Below are 26,555 nucleotides of genomic sequence, written 5' to 3'. Positions count from 1 at the left end.
AAGCTTGCCTGGCCAAGCTGATATAGCCCCTCCACTTCTCACAGTCCCAGACCTCTGCACTTATCCGTCTGACTTAGTTTTCAGCCAAGTAGATATCAACTGGGGTACCAGAGCCCTCTGCATCCACTATCCTGAGTATTTCCTTGCTCAGAAAGTAGTGTCCCTGCCTCTGGAATGAGGTTTTCTTCTCACCTGACACACATGGAAAATCATTGAGAAATTTAAGAGGTGGTCATATTCTTGTTGTGGAGCATTTGTTTAAGATGTGTTACATTTGTTTATGCTATGGAACATTTATTTTAATGATGCAAAGATGTGCTGCATTCTTTGATGTTGCATTTGTTTAACTCTGTAAAGCTATGTCATTTTGCCTGTCTAAAATACCTGATTGGTGAAATAAAGAGTTGAGTGGCCAAAGCTAGGCAGGAGAAAACATTAGGTGAAGCTGGTAGGCAGAGAGAATACGTAGGAGAAGAAAAGAAGGAAGAGCCAGAAAAGGAGGAGAGGAAGGCACCCAGACAACCACATAGTAAGAAGGAAAGACAGATATATGGAATAAAGAAAGGTAAACAGTACAGAGGCAAAAATGTAGTTAAAAAGAAACAGGATAATTTAAGTTAGAAAAGCTAACAAGAAACAAGTCAAGCTAAAGCTGGCATTCATAAATAATGAAATTATTTATTCATACTCCATGTATTTATTTGGGAGCTGGCTTGCAGGCCCCCAAAGAGTTTTAAAAAAAAAACCATATATTCCTCTTCCAACTCCTTATTCTCCAAGGCTGGTGGGATGCACCAGTGGCAGGAGTCACTAGAGGAACCAGCCCTTTTCTCTGACTAAGGCCATTCTGGGATTTCAGGGCTTCCCTGACAATTACAAGCAAGTGGAATGGAAAGAAAACAAGAATCCCATTCTCGTCGTACTCAGCTCCATCCTCTCAAGAGGTCCTGGTCCACTCTCACTTTTCTGAAAGTGCCTGTCTCTGACCAGGGTCACCTCTGTCTCTAGGTGGTCCTAGACCACTTGGGGGCTCAGATCTAAAGAATTGGCTAGGTTTGGGAGCTTAGTGTACTTAGGACCAGAGTGATCAGTGAAGCAGCAGGTACCTTTAGAAGAGGTGTCTGATGCATCTGAGTCCTAAGAATTAAACTGTCTCAAGGTTCACAGAGAACCCTGATGTCCTGAGAGAGGCACCACCCCGGTGGGCTCCAGACAAACCTCATTCTCCTGGTGCTTCTGGACCTGGGGCTTCCTAGGGATTTTAGGTCAAGGTCATCAAGAAGAGCACTTTAAGAGTCAGCAGTCATAACTCCTCCCTCTCTAACATCTACTCAAAGGCCAGACTAAGCCAATAGTCACCCACCTCCCATTCACCCTCTTAATTTTGTTTTCTAAGACAGGGTCTCTCTCTGCCTCTGTCTCTCCCTCTTTCTCTCCCTCTACCCTTTTCCCCCCTCCCCCTCTGGAGGAGAGAAATCTCTTAAACTAGCACACAGAACTTTAGCAGCTATACTAAACCACTGCCACATCAACTAGCCCTGCAGTCACAACAATACACCTACAGGAAAAAAGAAAATTAAATCTTTGTAATACTTTAGCAGATTCAAAAGTACCCAAACATTCTGCCCAAATCCTAAACGGTGGTATCTTCTAACAGCAACAATGCTACCATTATTTGAGAGGTGCTTCCCTTTGAAACTTTACTGCATATATTTCTTAGCCAATCCCAAGGTTTTGAATATTGAAGAATGCATTTCCTAACCGAGGTTACTGGGGAGCCTAGCATAAACAACCTAACTTCTCCATTCTAAATACATACATATCTTATTAAATACACATATAAAGCACATATACATGCCACAAGCAAAGAGAAAAAGAGATAAAGCAGAAACAAAGAGATGGTTCCCAAACAGTGAAAAGTTTTCCTTGTACTTCCCCTGTAAGGTATAAAAATAAGCAAGACAAAAGCTCAGTCTCAATGAAGAGTGCAGGATCCCATTCTATCACAGAATGAACAGCACAAGCACAACAGTTGTGGAAGCAAGTATGTAAAGAACTTAGGGACCAAACACTTTGATTTGCATATTACATCCTCCTTTTGATCTTGGTCCTTTCTGCTTAGATGTTTCTTAACTACTACAGCGCCTGATAATTCAACCTAAAAGTGTGCTTAAAATGAAAGTGGTTTTCATTTTAATCCATCTTTAAACATACTGTGGCTTTTACTTATCCAAAGTAAAACTAAATATCAAAGTAAATTCCACAGCAATTCTGAAGGGAAAAAAAAAAGGAACGAACGAAAGAAAAATCTATCAGAATGACTTCTTTCTGGACCAGAAGGCGCTACCTAGAGTCACAGAGGAAAAGCCCCTTCTTAACAACCCTCCTGGGGTAAGCTAGATGTTACCAGGCTTCCAACTGAGCTAAGAGGAGCCCCGTTCTTTGTGGCACAAGTTTTTAAAGCAGCTCTGGAAACAACTTCAAAGCTCTCTCAGAAGCTCACAGTGGTGTGATTAGGACTCAACTCAGCATCCCTCTCTTCTTCCTATAAGAAACTAATTGGCAAAGCATGCTTAACTCTGAAAGAATGGACGGACTGTCAGACACACGGGATGTAAGAGGAAGATGAGCAGGTAGTAGAAAGAAGGGAGGACAGATAAGAACATAAGGACACAGTGCATGTATCTGCTGTATATACAGAAAATGAAGACAAGAAATCCACATTCTATGTTTGCATCTAACATGCGGGGCCAGCTCCACATGTGTGTACCATAAAGTTTTCACTGTCCAAGTGTTAAAATTTAAGAACCAAGACTACAGATACTATGATTTTTTTTTTTAAAAAAAAAAAAAAAGCACCAACTGCTATTCCTGCACAATCGACTTCTTCATTTCTTTTACTATTTCAAAGATAACAGAGTTGCACTCTGTTTCCTAGCATTCAACCCCAGACAACCCCTTTCCTGGGCTTGTCTATGTCAGTGTACACAGAAACTTCCAACTTTGTTTCACCATGATCTTTACCCTGAATCCAATCGCATTTCTGGATGCCTACTGACTGTATCTACCAGCACACTGTCTCTGTGAGCTAAAACCAGAGTTACAAGTCTATCTTCCTCCTGGAATAACAACAATAATAATAAGTTTCATTTTAGCACTGAAAACAATGATTTTGAAGCATGTATAACTTCACTTTTATAGATTCTTATAAGTTATTGAAGCTCTTGCTATTTAACATATCCTTAATATAAACTGACACAAGTAAAATACACTTTTTCAGAGCAAAGCTGGTGACTACATTGACTCTTACAAAATTCTAGGTAAGCATTAAACCAATTTCTTTAAAACAAAACTCAAAAGCAACTTATAGGGAGATAAAGATATATACTTTTCTCACTTTTAAAGTTGTACACACAAAAAACAAAAACAACCACTGTTAAAACATCCCTAGGCTTAGAATACTAAAGAACTAAAACTTTGTCAGGGACCACAGCTCAGGGATAAAGGCAGGTAATACCCCAGGTCAGATCCTAGATGGCTAAAACAAAGGACCCTGGAAATTTGAACAGAACTAACCAGGTAGAGTTGTTGTGCGTGCACACCCAGCTCTCAACACAAAACCCTATAGAGCTATTTCCTAGTATCATAAATCTCATGGCCTAATAAATGGTGGAAATAAATCAACAGATTCAATTACATTTAAAAAATCACATTACTTTATAAGATTGTTTTTTTCTTGTTCAGTCATATGGTAATATCATAGTAGCAGTAAGAGCCAATTGAGGAAAAACTATTTCCTTCAGACCAAAGGAATAAAATCTACTAGTCTTGCGGTTGGGTGGGTCAATGACCTAGATAAGGGACCACCACTCAAGAAGACAGAAGCATCCCCAGGAAAGTGGTTTCACTTGAGCTAAAGAAACAGAAGGGAGAATTCCATTTTTAATGAGCTAATGTACTTTTCCTTCCCAGAATTCCCTACCCAGGATGCATTTTCTACAAATAAATGTCCAAGAGGTTCTGTGACATCAGCCCATCTTACAGATATAATTGTCCCTTTTTAGTCTTTTTTTAGATGCTGGGCCAGAGAGCCTAAGTATGCTTTCTCTGATACTTTGGGCTTTCTCTAATATTAAGCTTCCTTCCATGTGGCTGCAGTGTGTGGTGATATATTGTTTATGATCTAATAAATCCACAGAAGATCAGAATGCAAAGTTAGCCACAGCCATAGAAGCTGGGAAGTGGTGGCACACACCTTTAATCCCAGGACACATAAGACAGAGGCAGATGGATCTCTGTGAGTTCAAGGCCACCCAGGACTACAAAATAGTGAATCAGTCTAAAAGAGAAACAGAGATAACCTCTTTAATCCCAGCATTAGAGAGGTATATAATATAGGAGCAGGGCATTCAGTCTTAGGTAATTAGTCTCCAACTGCTTTGAGGACAGGATATCTCCCCCAGTCTTGATAGAGGTAAGAGCTATCTGGTAGCTTGGCTGCTTTGCTTATCTGATCTTCAGCTTGAAACCCAATATCTGTCTCTGAGTTTTATTATTTGTCTGACAAATTGGTGCCCAATGTAAAGGTATGAATTCATGAAAAAGCCTCTTGTCTGTGGCTTTGAAGCCACTGGTCCAGGCTCAGGCCTGAGCTGCAGGCCCTCTGGAGTCCCTGCTTATCCATCTAGGTTTTCTTTGGATTTTTCCCAAAAGAGTTTGGAATTTTCCTGTTGTAGCCTCTCTAAACAATCTTCAGCTGCCACCCAAATTCCCCTAGATCAGCTGCCTTTTCCTTCAGCCCGAACCTGCCACACATGTGTTTTGTCCACACAATCCGGTGTGAGGATTTTCAGACAGCCATGTGTGTCATTGTCTCTGTTCCTCCCTCTCTGTCTCTCTCCCTCCCTCTCCCTCCCTTCCTTTCCCATTCCCTTCCCCTCCTCTCTCTCGCCTCTCCCTCTCCCTCTCCCCCACAACCTTGGGTTGCAATCTTTCCTTATAGCACCTTTCTTTCTCGGGCTGACACTCTCAGTTCATGGCCAAAAACTAGTTCTGATTCATATGTGCTATACCTCACAATCACTGACACTGTCAGCAGGTTTGGTAACACAATTGGGAATTCTTAAAGGAAGGAATTAGGTAAAAGAGAGAGGGTTTACCCACATTAAAAATGGGAAACACTATTACAACAGAGAAAGTTAGGTCTCTGTATAATTATGTAATCCATTATTTAAAAGTAGAACAATTAAATGATGGGATAATCAACTTAACCTAGATTAACATACTGTTAATTATCATTTTGATAAGCTTTGCTGTCAGTTTTATAATTCTTGGTTTAACTCTAAAATAGTTGATTAATATGAGTGCTAAGATGCAGGTCTTAGAAAAACTTATTAAAGCAGAAAATAGAGATATTCAAATCCAGCTAAGGAATTGAACGGAGAATCAAGTTCAGCATTGCATTATAAGGTTAAAGACGAACAGTCTAAGGTCTTAAGTAAAACCAACCTTAATATATCTAGTAACCTTACAGGAAGTGCCAAATGCAAGAGGTCTACTTGGAAGCTTGTAACAATGTTAGATTTAGGGAAATTCAAGGAAGTGGTAGTCTCATATGATATCCATTCACCATTTGTGAAGTAGATGATAAAGACGTGATTAGTTTGTAATAGGATTATCCCTACAGACTGGATAGACTTGGTTAAAGCTGTTCTAGAGCCTCATCCACAATTACAATGGACTTCCTGGCTCAGAGAAGAAGCTAAGACTATTGAACAACCAACTAAAGCTAGAGATACAGATATCTCCCAAGATCAACTTCTTGGAGAAGATTATGCTACCTTAGAAAGGCAATGTCTATATGATCTCTTGGCTTTACGTCATGAAGCAGCTATGAATGCTCGAAACAGGAGCAGTAGGAAAGAAAACTGAATCATTTACAAAAGTTATACAGGGACCAAAGGTAGCCCTCACAGATTTCTTACAAAGACTGACTCCAGCAGTAAGTAGAATGATATCAGATTCAGAGGCTAGGAAAATAATAATTGAAATTCTGGCTTTTGAAAATGCTAATTCTCAATGAAAAAGGATAATTAGGCCTTTAAAGGCAAGATCAGCACATCTGGAGGAATGGATCCCAGATACAATTAATATTGAAGCTCATGACCATGATGACCATAGGAGAGGTGATTTCAAGAGATTTGAAGAAAACTCAAAATGTCAAGTGTTTTAAATGTGGTAAACAAGGTCACTTTAAAAGGGATTTTAAACAGGGCATTTCTAGAAACAATGCTTTTTATAAACATAATCCAAGCAGAACACCTCTGCCTTCTGGATTATGCAGAAGGTAAGGCAAAGGTAGGCATTGAACAAAAGAATGCAGGTCAACAAGAGACATTCAAGGCAATACTTTGCTATCAGGAAACTCCTCAAGGTGGCTCTCTTAGGCCCCTAGGCCAAAACCAGCTCGGTCATTTCCTATCATCACTGAAACGCCTTCCCAGAGTAACTAAGGAAACTAATGCCTATTATAAGAAACCATACTGCTCTGGATGATAGAAGAGCTATAAAATAACAAAAAATTCAGGAAAAAGAAAACACAAAAACGAGTATATTAGCAAACTTCAAAAAATGAGCAGAGAACAAAATTAAAAATACAAATAAATGATGTTATCATTGAAAGTCTGGTAGACACAGGTGCAGATGTAATTTGGTCTTTTAGGAGAATTATAAGATTTTAATAAGATACTGAATACAAACATATTTACTATTGCCTAACAAACAGTAAGTTTATGAATTTTTTTAAACAAAAATGGCATATTTGACATATTCTTGATGTAGTATCAGGAAGACTTAGTTGGGGAAAGAATAGAGGAGAGCAACAAAAGAGATACCTTAAGAGAGGGAGCCATTATAGGTTTAAAAAGAAATCTGGCACTAGGGAAATGTTCTGAGATCCACAAAGATGACCCCAACTAAGAATCTGAGCAATAGTGCAGAGGCTACCTTAAATACCCTTCCCCTATGAGATTGATGACTACCTTAAATGCCATCATAGAGCCTTCACCCAGTAGCTGATGGAAGCAGAAGCTGAGATCCTCAGCTAAGCAATGAACCGAATTCCTGGAATCCAGTTGTAGAGAGGGAGGAGTGATAAGCAAAGGGGTCAAGACCATGCTGGGGAAACCCACAGAAACAGCTGACCTGAGCAAGTGGGAGTTCACGGACCCTAGTCTGACAGCTGGGAAACCAGCATAGAACCAAACCAGGCCCCCTGAACATAATGTCAGTCTATGGAGCCTCTGGTAGTGGATCAGTATTTATCCCTAGTGCCTGAATGGGCTTCAGGAGCCCATTCCCTATGGGGGGGATAATCTCTTAGCCTAGATACAGGGGGGAGGGCCTAGGCCCTGCCCCAAATGATGTGACAGCCTTTGATGATCCCCCATGGGAGGCCTCACCCTCCCTGGGGAGTGGATAGGGGGTGGGATGGGGAGTTAGTAGGGGGCACATGAGAGGAAGGGAGGGAGAGGCAACTGGGATTGGTAGGTAAAATAAGATTGTCTTTAAATTAAAATTTTAAATTAAAAAATTTAAAATAAATAAAATGAAACCAAAGTCTTAAAGTTCTCTAATAATGCAAAGAAAGAAAAAACACAAAAATTAAAAAATAATAATAGCTGGGCGGTGGTGGCACATGCCTTTAATCCCAGCACTTGGGAGGCAGAGGCAGGCGGATCTCTGTGAGTTCGAGATCAGCCTGGTCTACAAGAGCTAGTTCCAGGACAGCCTCCAAAGCCACAGAGAAACCCTGTCTCGAAAAACCAAATAAATAAATAAATAAATAAATAAATAAATAAATAATAATAATAATAATAAATAAAAATAATAATAAAATAACAGATCTAACCTACCCCATCAAAAAATAAACTAAATGTTAATAAACTAAATAACCTAATTAAAAGTCAAGAGCTAGCAGAATAAATGCTGTTTAAAAATTCAACTATATGCTATCTGAAAAAAAAAAAAAAAAAAAAAACTTTAATACAAAGATACAGATGCCTGAAATGAAATTTAAAAACAAAGACCATATACACAATCAGCATTTGAGAGCAAAAGCAGCTATGCTAGCATGACTGGCAATGCTATACAGACTCCATGTAGCTAAGAAAAAGACACTTTGGAACAAGGAAACTAGGTGAACTACAGGAAGACTTGACACTGACAATACTGAGAAAAGGATACCAAGAGCATATATGGATAAAACCATTGTAGAAACGCATCTAAAGACAGAGTAGACAATTTCCAACAACAGTTGGAGGTCTTATACTTTCCTCAGCAAATGATAAACTTAGACCAGATACAGATCACCAGTTTTTAACAAAGACTAGTTGTCTCCAGTAATATTTGACACTATCCAGAGACTGTCCCAAAGGTGAGGAAGAAGAAAGGGCCAGTGGCATGGTGCAGGCTCACGCACAAGGCAGTTTTCCTCATAAAGCTCTCTTCTGCATGAAAACCTGTCAATATTGCCAAGGTTAAGAAATCCAGCCATACATAAACTTATCAACAACCCTGACCTCATTCATAGGTAGGAAAAAAAAAACACTATAAACAAGCCAAAGAAAAACCACATGAACATAATAATTGATATAGAAAAGCCATACAGAAAAATACTCAATCTGTCCATGATAAAGGTCCTCAACATATTGCACTAAATGTGAACTTTATAAAGCTGATGATGCACAGATAAAAACACTACAACTTACAGCATCACAGTTGATGGTAAAAGACTGAGTGACATCGGCTAGCATCAGGATGGGGGCTTGGATCAGGGCTAGGAGACTATACACAGTATAACAAGAATGATGACAGTAAATGTACACTGGAAGAAAAATAAAGCTTTCCCACTGGCAGTTAACATCTATAGAAATTTCCAGGGAAAATGCCTGCGACTCTCAGAACAAATGAGTACGCAAGGTCATGAGTCAAGATCAGAACACAAGGTCAATGGCATAAAGAATAAGCATACAGAGGATGAAACTCGAAACATTATAATCCTGTACTTCCAATCATACACAAAAATTAACAGAAAATAGACTCAAATGTAAGAACTAAAATTATAAAAATCTAGAAGAAAACAAGTAAATTGTTGGGTTGGTAATTGTTTCTTAAACATGATACCAAAAACACAATCAACAAAAGTTTACAAAACAAGAGACAGACATGGTGGGACATATCTGTACTTTCAGGAATCAGGAAACTAAGGAAGAAAATCACAAGTTCAAGACCAGCCTAGTATTTATTCATAGTGAGTTCAGAGACAATCTGGACTGTACTGGAATATGCTGTCAAAAAGAAAAAAAGGATGCACTGGCCTTTAACAAATTTTGTGTTCTGAAAGACATGACCAAGAAAGTGGTAAGACAAACACATAGAACATGATAGAATATTTGCAAATTCTTGATGCAAGAGACTTGTATATAGAACACCTAAAACATTTACAACTCAATAGCTAAAAAGTAAGTAATTCAATAACAAAATGATATTTTTTTTGTTTTTATCCTCTCATAAATTACATCCTGACTGCTGGAGGGAATCAAAACCAGCAGCCACTCTAGCAAACAACTCACAGTTCTTCAAAAACTTAAACATGGTTACTAGGTAAGCCAGCAATTCTACATCCAGGTTCATTCACCAGAGAAATGAAAAGATTAAGTCCATACAGAAATGTACACAAGACTAAAGAAGCATCATTCACAACTGGAGGCCTAAAGGGTCTGAGGTTCCATCACATGGGTTTTCGGGGAGCAACAGCAGTGAAGTAGCAATGCATACAATATCCTGAATTTCAGTTGATCAACTGGACAAACAGGATCACTCACCAACGACCACATGTTATGGAACATTCCTTTACACTGTGTGAAGATGTGTCACTGTGATTGGTTTAATAAAAAGCTAAACTACCAATAGCTAGGCAGGAGGAACAGCAGGAACTTCTTTACAGAGAGAGCTCTGGGAGAAGAAAGAGAGAATTGCCAGCCAGACTCAGAATAACCAGAATGGGCATAATGGAGATGAGATAATGAGTGTGTAGGTGGTGGTGGTGCAGGAGTTTAATCCTGGCACTCAGAGGCAGAGGCAGGAGGATCTCTGTGAGTTTGAGGCCATCCTGGTCTACATAGTTCCCAGACAGCCAGAGCTACACAGGGAAACCCTGTCTTGAAAAACCTTTTTAAAGGGGGTGGGGAGATAATTTAAATTATGAGTTAGTTAGGAAACAAACCTAAGCTAAGGTTGAGCTTTCAATTTTTTGTGAGTTGGTGGCCCAAAAAGGAAAGTCCGACTACAACCACATACTCTATGACTCCACAGACATGAAACAACCAGAGAAGAAAATATGTAGACATGAAATTGATTGGTGACTGGGAGAACTGGTTGGGGTAGAGAATGGGTATGAGAATCGCTTCACTGTAGGTGAAAATAAATCCTGGAATCAACCATGGTGAAGACTGAACAACTTTATGAATATACTTAAAACCACTATTCTTCTAAAAGGGTATGTAAGCTACATCTTACTAAAACAATAGTTAATGAAAGAAATTTTTAAAAATCAAAATAGATGGAAGGTAATACTATGTCATGGATAGAATATCAATAGTGTGAATAAATCATAAATAAACACTGGTATATTTCTGTAATGTAAAACCAAGCAACAGAAAAAGAATGAATTGGTGATTCAGGTAACATCTTGGGTGGATCTACGGCATGCTTATTTAGTTAAGAAAGGAAAGAAGAGGCCTGTGTTAAAACAGTACACTTTCATGGTTCCATTTCTGCAACTCTTCAAGTTCTCAACATGACATATACTAGTGCAAAACAGGTTATCTGGTCCCAGGGGGCAGGTGATCTTTGCGGTGATGAAACCATACTGTGTACAGACATCAACAGGGGTTAAACAACTCGTGAAAACGAGGTGCTCAGAATTGTACACATACACATGAATGCAGTAAAAAAAAAAAAAAAAATAGGAGCACAGAGTTCTATAGGCAATGACAGCAATGTCCACTTCCTAGTTTCACATTAGATACAGTGAGAGGAAGCCAGGGCAGGAGCACTGTTGAGCTTATGAACCTTTCAACATTAAAGGATAAACACAAATGGGTCACAAAGAACTTCACCTAAGACAGTACACACAATTATAAAAGCAAACATGGTCATGATACCAATAAATGGCATCTGTGGTAGCAGTAAATATACATAGTGCTTAAAATACAAAGATTTTCAAATTGGTTCACCAAACAAAATGAAATGAGAGACACATAAACTGTTTCAAAAATGTTAAGAGATACACTAAGCAAAAACAAAAAGAATCCTAATTGTAATGTATAAAAACCACATAGAACTCAGGCCAAAAGGAATGAAAACTTTTGTTTGTATGTGTGTTTGTTTGATTATTTGGCATGGTCTTAACAACACTGTCCTGGCTGACCTGAAACTCACTATGTAGACCAGGCTGGTCTCAAGCTCAGAGCGATCCTTCTTTTTCTGCCACCCCAGTGATGAGCATACAGGTGTGTGCCACTATGCCAAGTCCTTCAAATATTGTGATATCAGAAACTCTACCTCCAGGTGAAGATATAATCAAAGCAACATAATTACTAGTGCAGACCTTAGAAATGTCTTTCAACCCCAATAATCGAATATGCATTTTTTTCAAGCATTCATGCAATTATTTCTTAAAAATCTGGGCATAAATTAAGCTATACAGAAAACCTTCTTATGTTACAAACAAAGGAAACACTACAAACAACTCTCCAGTAAGAATGCAATAAAATAATATTAACAGCATAGACCCTTTTATTATTTCAAATCACTGCTGCTAAGAGTTTATTGAAAGTGTTTTAAGAAATAAAAGAACTCAAATTTACACTTATAAAATACGCTAGTGTGGGCTAGAGAAGACAGTGCTCTTTAGCATTGTCCAGAAAACCCTGGCTTGCTTGCTAAGCCTAACGAAAGGAATGTCAGCTCAGGCTTTCGTGGACTTCCTTTAAGCTGCCTTCACACTGCAAAATAATTCCTTATCAAAAAAAGTAACACAGACTATGATGAATTTCCAGAAAAGGATATTAATTCATCAACTATAATCATAATCTATAGAGTAATTTCAGTGGTAATGAGGATATCTGAAGCCTTAAATATTAGCAGCAACTCAACCTTAAAATTAGAGTAAACACATAATGAACACACAAAAGCAAGGAATGACTGCTAGTGTCCTTGTGTGGGAACATTTGTGATTATGCAGGGAATGTCAGGTAGATGGTCCTAATGTCTACCACATGCTCCCACATGACACCCACACACACCCACATACATACTCACATGTGCTCACATGCAAATGAAGTAAAATTGTGAGCTGCTAACTGCTGACTCTGGAGGCTATGTGGGAATTCATGTCACCGGTTCCTGCTGAAATGGTCAGATAACTACAAAAATATAGGCCTACTTAAGGCTAAAAGTCACAGGTGGCACAGTGATCTAAAGATGCATGTCATTTTCTTCAGTCAGAGAGCCACCGATGCGCAAGTAAAAAAAAAAAAAAAAAAAAAAACAGGTTGAAAGTCTCATGTGTGAGTACTACATCTTTTGAACATGTTTTCAAAGCCAATACTCACATTTTTAAAGAGATTCAAGATGCCATCATTACTCAACAGGAAAAAAAAAAAAAAACAAGCTATGCTTAACACACATAACTGTGCTATTTAATATTTTTTTATATATCAACTAAATTATCTGAGAGCAAGACAGATAATCATTACTTCCATTTTTCAGATAAAGAATAAGGCAAAGAGATGACACAGTGAGTGGCTGAGGCAGACTATGAAGCCAGAAGCTGGCTCCGGGGTCCCCACCTGAGAGCTCTGTGCTGTGCTGGCCTGTGAGGCAGAATAAAACATGTTTTGCATTTTCTGGCATTAAAGCATCCACAAGGTCTCTGAGTTTAGCAATAAATGCAGTGACAAATACTCTCTTATGCAAAAACTTTACCATTACCTATGACTATCCTCTGACTCAACTACTTATATAACATTTACAGATGGTATGAATGAGTTCACATGGAAAATTTTATGTGACTAACAATTAAAAAAATTTTTCAAAAGATTCCTTACAGAGGGGAATTGCTATGAAAGGCTAGTCACTGAGCCTTCAGCAGGGACCAGACCTAGACAGCAACAGAAAATGTATTAACATTCTTAGGTATGACAGGGTGCTACACAGTGAAGGAAACCGGCTTGCAATGGAATTTGCATGTTTGCTTTAATTAGGCTGTATCACAGAACCTTCTATTACTTAATTAAGAAGAAACTGCTATTTCTGTTCTCTATTTTATATTTATATTTCTTTATTTTTGTATTGCATATTTATAATATCCTTGTATTTATTTTATAGACAATGAACATAATGCTCATATAGAATTAATTTAAATCAAACAGCTGCATAATGAAAAAATACGTAGGGAAATGTTTCTCATCCCTGGGCAATAATAAGTAATATGCAAAAATAAAATCAAATTCTCTCTGGTAACTAATTCTACTAAACATGGAGATATGTAAAATTTACCTGCTTTTCCTTTCAATTAGAATGGCCACATATGAGGCTGGTAGAGCAGCACCAAAGCCAGGAGTCCAGGAATAGAATTTTCCAAGTATCTTCCTGAAATTCAAATTTGGAATTTTTGTATGAAATTCCTAATTGGTCATTTCAACCCTTACAAACAGAAGCTTCTCTTCTCCACCCACCTTTTACCCAAGCATCATCCCACAGTACCCCAAATAAACCATGTCCCAGACCAGATTCACTGTCTCTCTCTGCCAGTACTTGCAGAAAATGCCAGCTGCTTCTATAAGCATCACCAGTGTTCTTGGTGCTAGGTTGTTCTGGATGCTGTTTGGCTCAGATCTGGTTTGGATTTTTGGGAAAGTGTTTCATTGTGTATCCCATAATGTCCTTTAGCTTATCATGGAGCCCAGGCTAGCCTCTGTCTCCAAACAGTCCTCCTGCCTCGTCTCCTGAGTGGGGTTGAATGCCATACTCCTGACTCACAAGTGGTATTTAAATAGGGATTGTGTATATGCTTTACAACCCTTCATGCTCTCTTATAGCACTTGCTGAAGTATTTTATATATTTTTAGCTTTATGTGGATACCATTTCTGATCTACTAGATCAGTTACTAGAAAGTAGGGATCTGCAGCCAGGCAGTGGTGATACATACCTACCTTTAATCCCAGCACTCCGGAGGCAGAGGCAGGTAGATCTCTATGAATTTGAGGCCAGCCTGGTCTACAAAGCTACACAGAAAAACCCTGTCTCGAAAACCCCAAAAAGAAAAATGGAAAGTAGGGACCTGTATAGTACCCAAAATATTACAAATAGCTTAACTGATTATGTTTCCCAACAAATTTAGAAACATGAGAAATCCGACTTTGTAGCTCTGGCTGGCCTGGAACTCACTTATATAGTCCAGGCTGGCCTCAAACTCCTCAACCACCAGAGTGCTAACATTAAAGCCATGCGCTACGATACCCCTACTCAGAAATGTTTTTCTTTCAAAACAGCTATGCTCCTAAGAAAGAGAGAACCAGCCTCTAAATGTAAGAAATGATCTGAACAAAACTGATCAGTAGCTACACACACACACACACACACACACACACACACACACACACACACACACACACAAAATGGAGGGGGCATGGGGAGAAGGCAGAGAAAGACAAGGATGGAGAATCTGAGAAATGATGTTTTTAACTGAAGCCTGGGTTTTAAAAACTGCCATGAACACTTAAAGAACACTTATGAAACATTAAAAACCTTTTGCATTAAAGCCTCCAAGCTACTGAATATAAGCTCTAGAGGAAAGGGGACTTGGAAGACAGCTCCAGGGAGAATACCAACATTATCTTACTATTAAACACATTACCCCTCCACCATTTAGCCAGGCAGTCCACATATAGGAGCAGTGTGCTGCCATGGCAGCTTCCAACGAGTCTTAGAACTGCAGAGACCACAAACTCAAGCTTGCCCAAGTCAATTTCAAGATGCAATCTGCTCTGTAGCATGAAACCTTACTGGTGACTGCCTCCACTATGTAAAGTTTACAAGTAAACTCCAGGGGGGAAAAAAATCTATGAGACATTTGGAAATCATATGCTTAATTCTAGCTAAAATATACAAAACGACCTTAGACATGGCTTCCAACAGCAGTCAGAAGTTGCTAACAGCAGCACTCAAAAACTGAAAGTTGAACTGTGTCTATGCAGACAGCAGGAAGCACAGGTACAGAATACAAGCCTGAATCAGGACACCACCCAGCAGGAGCTTATTGTCCCTTTGATGCACAACCATGTCCCAACCTCATAGGACAGTTGCTTTGAATTTCTGGTCATTCCTGAATTCTGCTCCTGGTCAGAAATCCTGACCAACAATCTCAGAACTACTGTAGGCTTCAGAAAATGAATGCTATATTGAAGTGATTTTGTTGCATAAGTCATGCCAGTAATTTGAAATTTATATCATGAGGCCAATTCCTATGCTCCTGTTCTGACAAATTTTCTTGGAAGTAAATGTTACTTCACACAGATTAAACCAGAAAGAGAGTAACCTAAATAACAATTATGCAAATGGATTTTGTTGCCATAGGATTTGAATGATGATAGACCCCAGAGGCTCATGTATTTGAAAGTTTGGTTCCCAGTTGGTGGAGTGTTTAAGAAGGGTTAGGAGGTGTGGCCTTGTAGGAGGAGTGGGGGGCGGGTAGCTTTGAGGTTTAAAAAGCCCACACCAGGCCTAGTTTCCTCTTCTCTCTCTCTCTTCCTCCCACTCTCTCTCCCTCTTCCCCAACCACTTGTGGCTCAGGATCAGGATGTAGCTCTTAGCTACTGCTCCAATGCCATGTCTGCTGGCAGCCATGCTCCCTGCCCTGTTGATCACAGACTCTCACTCTCTGAAACTGTATGTAAGGCCCCAATTAAATGCCTTTATTCTGGAAGGGAGTTAGGAGAATGAGAAGGGGAGAAGAGGAGGGGTGAGGAGGACATGAGGGAGCAGAAAGGTTGATTCTGGTGAAGAACAGAGGAGAGCAAGGTAAGAGATACCATAATAGAGGGAGACATTTTAGGTTTACAGAGAAATCAGGCACTAGGGAAAGGTCTGGAGATCTACAAAGATGACACCAACTAACAATCTAAGCAACAGAGAAGAGGCTACCTTAAAGGCCCTCCCCCGATAATGAGATTATTATTATCTCATTATCTCAGCTCTACTTCCAGCTGGTGGAAGTAGAAGCAGACACCCACAACTAATCACTGAACTGAACTGGAATCCAGTTGCAGAGAAGAACGAGTGATGAGCAAAGGGGTCCAGACCAGGCTGGTAAAACCCACAGAAATAGCTGACCTGAACAATGGGGAGCTCTTGGTCCCCAGACTGATAGCTTGGATACCAGCATAGGACTGATCCAGATCCCAGGAACATGGGTTTCACTGAGGAGACCTCGGAAATCTACGGGACCTCCTGTAGTAGTTCAATACTAGCATAAGTGTGGACTTTGGGAGTCCAATCCACATAGAGGAATACTCTCTGAGCCAAGTGGGAGTGGGCCTAGGCCCTACCCAAAGGATATGACGGACTCTGATGACACCCTATGGAAGGCCTCACTCTCCCTGGGGAGCAGAAAGGATTTGTGATAGGTAGGGTTTTAGTTGGGAGAGGTGGTGGTAGGGGAGGAGGGGAGGGAGTGAGAACTGGCAGTGACATGTAAAGTAGTCTTGTTTCTAATTCAGATAAAAAAAAAAAAAGATGGGGCCAGGCGTTGGTGGCACACGCCTTTAATCCCAGCACTTGGGAGGCAGAGGCAGGCAGATCTCTGTGAGTTCGAGGCCAGCCTGGTCTCCAGAATGAGTGCCAGGATAGGCTACAAAGCTACACAGAGAAACCCTGTCTGGAAAAATCAAAAAAAAAAGGGAAAAAAATGCCTTTATGAGTTGCCTCAGTCATGGTGTTTCTTCACAGCAACAAAACAACAACTAAGACAGATTCCCTTTGAACAAAGCAAATTCATTAACACACACTAGTAACTATGAGTACCAACCTTAAAATGCAGAAGAAAGTAATGTACAAGGCCCCATTAGCAGTCAGGAAGGAGGCGGACTGGAGGATCTCAGGGAGCAGCTTGTACAAGTAATACTCCAGCTTCCGCTTCCGGAGAACAGCTGCAATCTGTAAAGAGAGAGGCTTTGTTATTTAAGCCAACCACTTAGACTCACTCTTCTGTGGAAGCCACTGAATAAAGGCATATGCTAAAGACTAAAGTAAAAACTATGCCATTTTCCAGGCTCCTCTGTATGAACTAAGGTTTAGAACAGAAGATGTCTGCATTGACTTAAATTGAAAATACTGAGCCAAGTAGTGGTGGTGCACGCCTTTAATCCCAGAAATTGGGAGGCAGAAGCAGGCAGATCTCAGGGTGTTTGAGGTCAGCCTGGTCTACAAAGTGAGTTCCACGACAGCTAGGACTGTTTACACAGGGAAACCTTGTTGGGAAAAAACAAAAAAAGAAAAAACAGGAAAAGAAAATATTGACAGCTTTTGTCATGTGATGAGTCAGCTCCAAGACAAGCACATGAGTGAGCTTCAAGGTAGGTACATGTAATAAAAACAAAAGTAACAATAAAAAAACATAATAAAAATAATTACAACATGGTCACATGATGAGTCAGCTAGCTCCAAGGTAGGTAAAGCCATAAAAGCAGTTTTCAAATGAAAAACCATACTTCTGAAAAGAAAAGGTAAACTGCAATCCAAAGAAAATGGCATGCCACAGCAAGTCTCCATTAACTGTTCCCAGCCTGGCATCCTCAGTGAGGGCCACCAAAAGCAAAGCAATGACTCAGCAATTCAAACAGCAGCTGAGAGGGATGAAAGAGAGACATAAAGAAAAGCAACTAATGAATGACTTCTGGCTTCTGGCATTCTACAGCCCTGAAAAAAAAAAAAAAAAAAAAAAAGGCAAGACATTAATGATGGGCCAACAAGCTGGAGCAGAAGATAAAGGTGCTTGCTCCAAGCCTTGTGATCAGGGTTCCATCCCCAGAACCCACTTCATAGAAAGAGAGAACCTACTCCTACAAGCTTTTCTCTGATGATGACATGGGAAAGTCCTACCTGCTGCAGACATTTAAAAGTTAAAAACCTGTAAGTGACTCACCTTTTAATTTTAAATAGAAAACTATTAACCTTTATGACTCAGCTCTTAATTTTAAATTGAAAACATATTTGTTTGTGTTAGTGCTGGTAAAATCTGAAACTAAAAGGATGATTTCTAGATTAAATTAAAACCACCAAAACCCTGGAATAGTGATATAATATAAAAATCAAGGTAAGAGTCTACTCAGTGAACACAATATTAATGTTGCAGGGAATAAAGGAAAAAATAATTGTAATATGCTCCTGACAGGGATCTAACCATAGAAAGTGATTCCGTGTGTGCACTCTAATGCACAGGGCTGTGCAGGGTCACTGGAGTGAGTGTGACACGGGCAAGCAAAAGGCTCAGGGAAGAGGAGATGGGCTGACTGAAAATAACAGATTCCCACAGGTGTCCATAGTTGTGAAACTGCACCAAAGGAACAAAGGTTAGAACAGCAAGATTAGGGGATTGGAGAGATGTGAGAAAGGAAAGCATGGAGGACAGAGCAGGAAGATCGAAAGCTTCTCCATCCATCCCTTATCGTTCTGGAGATAACCTTGCCAGCAAATCCAATGGCCTCTTCTAAGGTCTTAGTTCATCCTTAATGTCTCTGAAACTGAGTCTCTCCTATTGCAACTCAACAGCCATACATACAAAGAAAAATGAAAAAGAAGGCCCTATCCTACCTTCAAGGAATATAAAAGTCTAGGAGCCAAGGGTAAAATAACAAGCCATAATATGGCAGTGTGCTAACCCTAAACCAGAGAAAGAAGGTGCTGCTGATGAACTGTACAATGAATGAAATTATGTAATGCCAGGGAACAGACAAGACTTGCTATTAGTCAGCTTCTCCTCACTGTGACAAGGCACCTGTGGTGAACAGCTTACCAGGAGACAAGGGTTCAGAGCTTAGTTTCCAGGGTCTTGGCCCATGATCAGGCTCTGGCTTTTGTGTGTGGTGAGACAATATATCAGAGTGGGGACACATAGCAGGCAGAAATTGGGGCAGAGAAACAAACAGGGGCCAAGGTTCTAATACCCTTGAATGGTCCTCAATGACCTAACTTCCTTCCATCCATCCTGCCACTAAAGCTTCCTCCATCTCTCAATAGCTCTATAGTCAGGGAACAAAGCCTTTAACACATGGGCATTTGGGGAGATACAAAATCCAAACTACTATACATGTCATGTTCATGAATTAGATGTCAGTTCTCCCTGGTTTGAAATGCAGATCCAACACAATTCCTATCACATTCTTAAAGAGATCTCTGGAAACTGAAATAGACTTTTTCCATAATCTACACAGAAACTAAATGAAAAAGAATCACTATAAATAAGAGTAAATAAAATGCAGGAAAAGTAGCTACTGACTCTGACTGCAATATTGATAATGCAACAATTAAACAGGGCACAAATCACTGCTCTCAGCCTGGAGCAAGGAAGCTTCATATTGCAAAGGGCAGTGGTTAATGCAAAGCTCATTAACTGCTCAAACTGCTGAGAAGAAGCAACAGTGAGCAGTCGGCCATACTGAGTGGGCATCTCTACATATCTATCTCCTCTTCCCCACTGAGGTTCAATGAACATCATGCAAGAGGGAGCACAATGAATATAAAAGCCAGAGGACGGAGAAGTGTGCTGTGAAAGGTCGGTCTCTAGACTCAGCATGGCTGTCACACACAGGTGCTCACAGCCTGCAAAAGACCTCCACAAGATCAAGAGTTTTCAAAAGTCCAACATGGAGGAAGAAGAGGTTGCTGATGATCCACCCTTAGCTAAGGGCTAAGAAGCCTGAGGGAATGGAGGGTCATGTTTCTTTAGGGTTAGAGATGACCATTGATCAGCTGCCCACGCCCCTGTGAATGACCCCATACACTCAGCAATATGAATAGCACTAATTGGGGATAGTAGGTTTTTTTTTAAACTACATGAAATTATGTCTTTATTTGTGAGTGGTATATGCATGTGTACATGCCTGGTACCTCTGGAAGCTAGAGGTTGATGCCTGATGCCTCCCTTGATCTCTGTCTACCTTGTTTTGTGGGAGTCTCTCATTGAACCTGGAATCATAGATTCTATTACACTGGCTGGCCAGTGGCCCAGAGTCCTCCTGTTTCTGCCTACCAGTCACTGGGATTACAAGCACAAAGCTCTGTGCACAGAAGTTTACATGAGGGATAATAATGCAAACATAGGTAGTCCTGTTTTTTTTGTTTTTGGTTTTGTTTTTTGTTTTTTTGTTTTGTTTTGTTTTGTTTTTGGAGACAGGGTCTCACTATGATTTTACTTATTTATTATGTATACAGTCTTCTGCCTGCATGCCAGCAGAGGGCACCAGATCTCATTCAAGGTGGTTATGAGCCACCATGTGGTTGCTGGGAATTGAACTCAGGACCTCTGTAAGAACAGTCAGTGCTCTTAACCACTGAACCATCTCTCCAGCACCCCAGGGTCTCACTATGTATGTAGCTCTGGCTGTCCTGGAGCTCATGATATAGACCAGGCCAGTCTCAAACTCACCACCTGCCTTTGCCTCCCTAGTACTGGGATTAAATGTTTGCACCACTATATCCAGCTCAGGTCCTCCTACTTACAAGCTAAGCTCTTTACCAACTAGCCATCTCCCAGCTTATATTCTGTCTTGACTGCATCAATGGCAATACTTTTACTGCAATCCTGTAGTACTCTCTGGCAAGAGGATACCATTGGGAGAAACTGGATAAAAAGTTCATGGGATCACTAATATTCCTTCCAGCTGTGTCTGAAACTACTTTTCCCTCAAAATAAGTTCATTTTGTTTTCAAAAGTGCACTCAAGGAGCCCACACACACTTCCGCACTACCATCAGAGAAGTACCCAATGAAACACATACAGCAAATCGTGAAAATGAAAAGACCATACACAGTGCTGTTGGGAATGGGCCACAAATAAAGTCCTCACACATTGCTGGTGGTACTGTAAAACTTGTACAGCTCCTGTGGAAAGCTGTTTGATAACATGGAATCCATCTAATCACACATCTACTCTTCTGATCCAGTAATCTACTGCTGAGTATATACTCAGAATATACAATCTTTCTTTCCATCTCCAGCATCTGCAATCAATCACAAATACCACTAACAGTAAAGAGGAGAAATCTTAAATTTGTATAATATTGGTAAAAGCAAACTGTAGCGTCTGTTGAAATAAAGGGATAACCTGATGAAAGGCTCAAGAAATAGGGAGTTTCTCGTTACTGTGCTGTCATCCAGAGCTTACAGCCAGGGCTTACAAGTAGCTAAGACCCTGATACTCTGAGCAGTGTGGGGTCAGGAGAAGCCTGGAATCTAGGCAGAGAGATCACATAAGTTTTCCAGTTTGCAACATAACTTTTTCATTCTCCGTGCACACAGCTTGGCACAGTCTGAAGAGCTTAAAACCCTGTCTAAGCAAACAAAATACCAGCAACTGGGCTAGCCATGTAGTCATTTTTAAAACCCTCATATGCAAATGTGACATCATCAAACACCTTCAGAAGCATCACTTCCTATCTCAAAGACCTTGCACTGTTCATATACTCTGATCCAATAACTTCATGCCAATTCCTTATGAACTTTTCAGTGTTCATATAAAAATGTAAGTGAAAACAAGGTATGTCATAAAACTATGTATAAGCTATATGTAAACATTTATATTTATATAATATTGTTTTAGAAGATTAATATCTAAAAATAAGACATATAAAAAGAAAAAGACATTGTAAAACAATAATGGGAATATATGACAAATACTAAAATAGTGTGCATAGTTACCACTAAATGGTATATAAATTGCTAATTTAGTTTTCTTCTTTTGCCATGCTATATTCCAGGCATCCTACATAAAATGCTATAATTTATAATAACAGGATGAAGACATGAGTATGAGAAAATAAGGATTATTATTGAAAATATGATAGGAAATAGCAATAACCACAAAGATATAATACAAAATAATCATATTTGACTTTTAATCTCCACTCTACTACAATTTGTATGAAGAATCCTTGTTTACATGTTTAAGTGCAGTTTCCTCAATTCTTAAATAAAGGGGCTAGAGCAATGGCTCAAAGGACCATTTGCTGCTCCTGCAGAAGACATGAGTTAGTATGGTTCTCAAGACTCACAATGGCAACTCACAACTATCTGTGACTGACTCCAGTTCCACAGGAGTTAATTGATGAATAAAGCTGTGTCAGCCAATGACTAAGCAGAGTAAAGCCAGGTAGGAAATCTGAACACACAGAGAGAGAAAGCTGAAAAGAGGAGATGCCACTGGGGAGCAAGATGCCAGGGCATCAATGGGAAGCCACAGCCATGTGGTGATACACAGATTAGTAGAAATGGGTTAATTCATAAGAGAGCTAAGCAGTAAAAAGCCTAAGCTATTGGCCAAACAATTATAAATATAAATTAAGTCTCTGAGTGTTTATCTTTTAAGTGGCTGCAGGGACCCAGTGAGCAGAGACAAAGTAGTCCATGGAGACCAGGCAGAACACAAAATCTTCCTATTACATCCCCTCCTAGTGCTTGGCCTCTCAAGGTATAGGCACTTTAGACACATACCTCTCCACAGGCTCAAACTCCCTGCCTACAACACTATTATCACTTAACATCCAGCAAGGTCATATGTACTTCTTCACTTTACACATTCATATTCCCTTGTTATTCATTTGTGATTAGCACCATATATTTTCCATAGCAATACTATACCAGTATTGACATTGCAGCCCTTGACCATGGAGTACGACAAATCTAATTGGCTCTCAAAGGGGTTAACCACAGACTTAGTTGATTAGTACCAAGATGTAAATTAGTCTTCACTTTTATTCCAGAGGTTGGTCATTAATCTCTTCTAAATAACTCCATTTCTAGATGTAACAAATCTAGTTTCTTTGAAAAAGTAAATAGTTTACAGTACCAGATTTTATGCTGTATCTACTCTTAAAGTAATCACTCATAAATAAGGATTTTTTTAAAGCAAGATCTCCAATAACACTACTGACATTTAAGGCCAATCTGATTGATGTTTTAGGAGCTACCCTGTACATTATAAGATTAATACTAGCCCTGCTCCCTGCTTCCTAATGGGACAAGATGGAAACAGCATTCCCTTGTCTTGACAACCAAAACAATCTGCAGAAACTGACAAAGATCTCTTAGGAGGTAAAACTTCCCCTTATTGAGAACAACTGCTTTAAAGAAAATGGCAAATGCATCTTGCATATTACTACAGTGTCTTAAATGTCCTCTAAAGACCTGGGTTTGATTCCCAGCCTGTGGCGTTTTGGAGGAGCATGGGAACATTATGAGATGAGAAACAAGTCAAAGGCATTATGCCACTGAGATATGCCTTTGAGTGGGACATAGGATACAGTCCCCTCCAATTCCTCTGCTTCATATTGCCATCAGATGAGACTATGTCTTCTGACACGAGCACCCACCATGATGTATTTGCTACCTAATTAGAGGCCCCAAATCAACAGAGCCAAGCTGGCCATGCACTGAAACCCCAAATCCATGAAACAAAATAAGTGTTTGCTCTTCTTACACTGATTGACCTAGGCATTTTGTTATAGTGATACAAAACTAGCATAGAAAACTGTCACCAAAGGTAGAGTTGGAGCTGTGTCCATGCCTAGATGATGTGGACAGGGCCATGGAATTGGTTTGCTGAAAGACTCTGAGAAAAGACTTAGAAAGTATAGCTGAGAAAATGCATAGAATGCTGTAAGCAGGGAATAGTGGGTGTTTCTATGGTGCACAGAGAAACAACACACTGATAGAAATATAGATGGCAAAGGCTGTGCCGACAAAGTTTCAGATAGGAATGAAGGTTACACTAGAAATTACTATGTCCCAACCTTATGACACCATAACAAAAAAGAAAAGAGAAAAGAAAAGCAAGAAATGGAATGCATTGTGCTCATTCCTGCAACTTTGTGGAGAAATGAGATTAGAGGTAATAACCTAGATTATTGGGAAAAACCAAGGCAGCACAGTATTAGCATGGTAACACGGGCAATGCTGACTACAGTTAGCCAGACTTTCAACAAGAGTTAAGAATGAAAAGCAAAAGAGAAAGGTTTGAATCCTTTCAGCTTAGCGGGTTAAAAAAAAAAAAAAAAAAAAAAAAAAAAAAAAGAGTTTAAAGGTGCTACCAGAGAGGGTGCAATTGGTAAGGAGACTAATAACACTAAAAGAAGCCAAGTAAGAGCTGGAGAGATGGCTTAGTAGGTAAGGCCACTGGCTGTTCTTCCAGAAGACCCAGGTTTGATTTCCAGCATCTTTTTGGCAGATCACAATGGTCTATTTCCAGAGTGTCACACATCATGCATTCTCTGCCCTCCAAGTGATGTACAGGCACACATGAAGGCCAAACATTATACACATAAAATAAAACTAATTATTTTTTTACATTTTTATAAAGAAGCAAAGTACTTTGCATCTGGGAAAATAGGATGAAAATCCCTTGAGAATATCTCTGAAATAAGCAGGAGATCACCCATGCCATCACGGGCTCAAAGATAAGTCTGCTTCGAGGACTTTTAGTTGACAAGGGACCCCAAGGCACCATGATCCACCTGGACTGTCTTGGGAATTGTCCTATGTACAACTAGCATGAACACAGAGCCAGCCATGGGTTAAGAACAAATGGGCACAGGTACAGCTTGCGTTATCTGCAGACCATGGTGTTGTCCACATGATACTGATTCCTCAGACATGCAAAATGCAACAATTGTGGAGTCACAAAGGCTTCACAGTTTCAGAGAAAAGCCTGGGAAGCCAGGCAGCCATCACTCTGACAGAATTCTGTGTGGAGCAATGTGTGATGCCAAGGCTGCAATGGAGGGTCCAGGAAGATGGATTACCTGGAACATAGCATATCTTCCAAGAAAAGCTGCACAGGGCATGCAAAGACAGCCTAAGAGGGCAACCAAATGGACTGCAGCCCCTTAGGGTGAAGCTACCCAAGCCCTAAAGAGGGTCTATTCTACCTATCCAGAGGCCCAAAAGCAATAGGACCATGCAACCATGAGGTGAGAGCCCCAAAACAGTTATAATAATCTTTGGTTTTTTGCAAATTAGCTAACTGGGACAAACACCAGATGTCAGATACAAAGCTAAGATGTAAAGTTTGTCATGCTAGGATCTAGTCTTGCTTTAACCTAACTCCTGCTTTTTATTCCAGAATACCTTCCTTTTGGAATAGGAATGTTAACTCTGTGTATCTTGGAAGCAGACAATCTTGTTTTTCACACTCTGCAGTGCTGATGCCTTGAGCCCCAGAGGAAACTTTGGACTTGAGACTTTTCATCAATCACAGGGCAGTTATCACTGAAGGAACATTTAGAGAACAACCTGAATACATTTTGCTCTGTGAGAAGGACATAAGCCTTTGGGTGCCAGATCAGAATGAAATAGTTTGGAACTTAAACATCCCTCCAAAGATCCACATGTTTTGTCCCTAGTTGAATACCCTACTGGGAGATAGAAGAACCTTTCACATATATACAAGGTATATGCTGTCATATACATGGTCTTGTTGACAAAAAATGTCTTCTGCAGCATGTAATTGTATTTTCAGTCCACATTTGACTGAATCCCAGACACAGATCCACAATAAAGAAGGCCAAGTACAAACACACACACACAAAAAAAAAATCTGCCCTTTAAGAGGCACAATGCCTCTGAATTGCTCCTAACATTCCTATTTGTAAGGTTAAAATTACAAGCTATAAAAGCCAAATTTAAATGTCTCAAAAGAAAATGACAAACCAAGTACCACATATGGCCTTGAAGTAGTAAAGACATGATTACTCTCTATTTATATAGGTAGCAATTACAATATCACAGAGGAGAAAAAAAAAAAAAACAACCCCCAGATCATGTAACTTACAGCCAATTCACCAAGCACACTGCACACCCTCATCAGATAAAGGCAACCAGCTTTTTTGAAAAACCAAATAAGTGCCAGAGAGATGGCTCAGCAGTACTTTCTACCAAGCCTGATGACCTAAGTTCAATCCCATGAATAAACAGGGTGAAATGAAGAACCAATTCCCAAAAGTTCTTATCTGATCTCCACACAAATGCTATGGCACACAGACAGACATAAACACACACACACACACACACACACACACACACACACACACACACACACACACACACACACACACAAACGGGTATATATGCATGGACACACTAAATATATGCAATAAAAATAAGTAAAAAGACTAGGGCAACTCGTTACCAGTGTATGGGGGAAGATCTTTTGTTACCA

General features: G+C 39.8%; 1 protein-coding gene across 2 annotated transcripts in view; it reads right to left on the bottom strand.

Moving 5' to 3' along the window:
• The window catches only part of Tmem135 (transmembrane protein 135), a 188,202-nt gene that overhangs the window by 146,328 nt on the left and 15,319 nt on the right, over nucleotides 1–26,555 (bottom strand). Inside the window, exons 2-3 of one of the 2 annotated variants that reach the window (XM_027407594.2) lie at nucleotides 17,154–17,281; nucleotides 13,624–13,716 (exon numbers count right to left, since the gene is read on the bottom strand). In XM_027407594.2, the coding sequence (XP_027263395.1) occupies nucleotides 13,624–13,716; nucleotides 17,154–17,281 (221 nt within the window). The remainder of the gene's footprint in view (nucleotides 1–13,623; nucleotides 13,717–17,153; nucleotides 17,282–26,555) is intronic. The other variant, XM_035442406.1, reaches the window with a different exon arrangement.

Source organism: Cricetulus griseus, chromosome 3 (genome assembly GCF_003668045.3).
Source record: "Cricetulus griseus strain 17A/GY chromosome 3, alternate assembly CriGri-PICRH-1.0, whole genome shotgun sequence".
NCBI lineage: Eukaryota > Metazoa > Chordata > Mammalia > Rodentia > Cricetidae > Cricetulus > Cricetulus griseus.
This window is presented reverse-complemented; position numbering and strand designations above follow the sequence as displayed.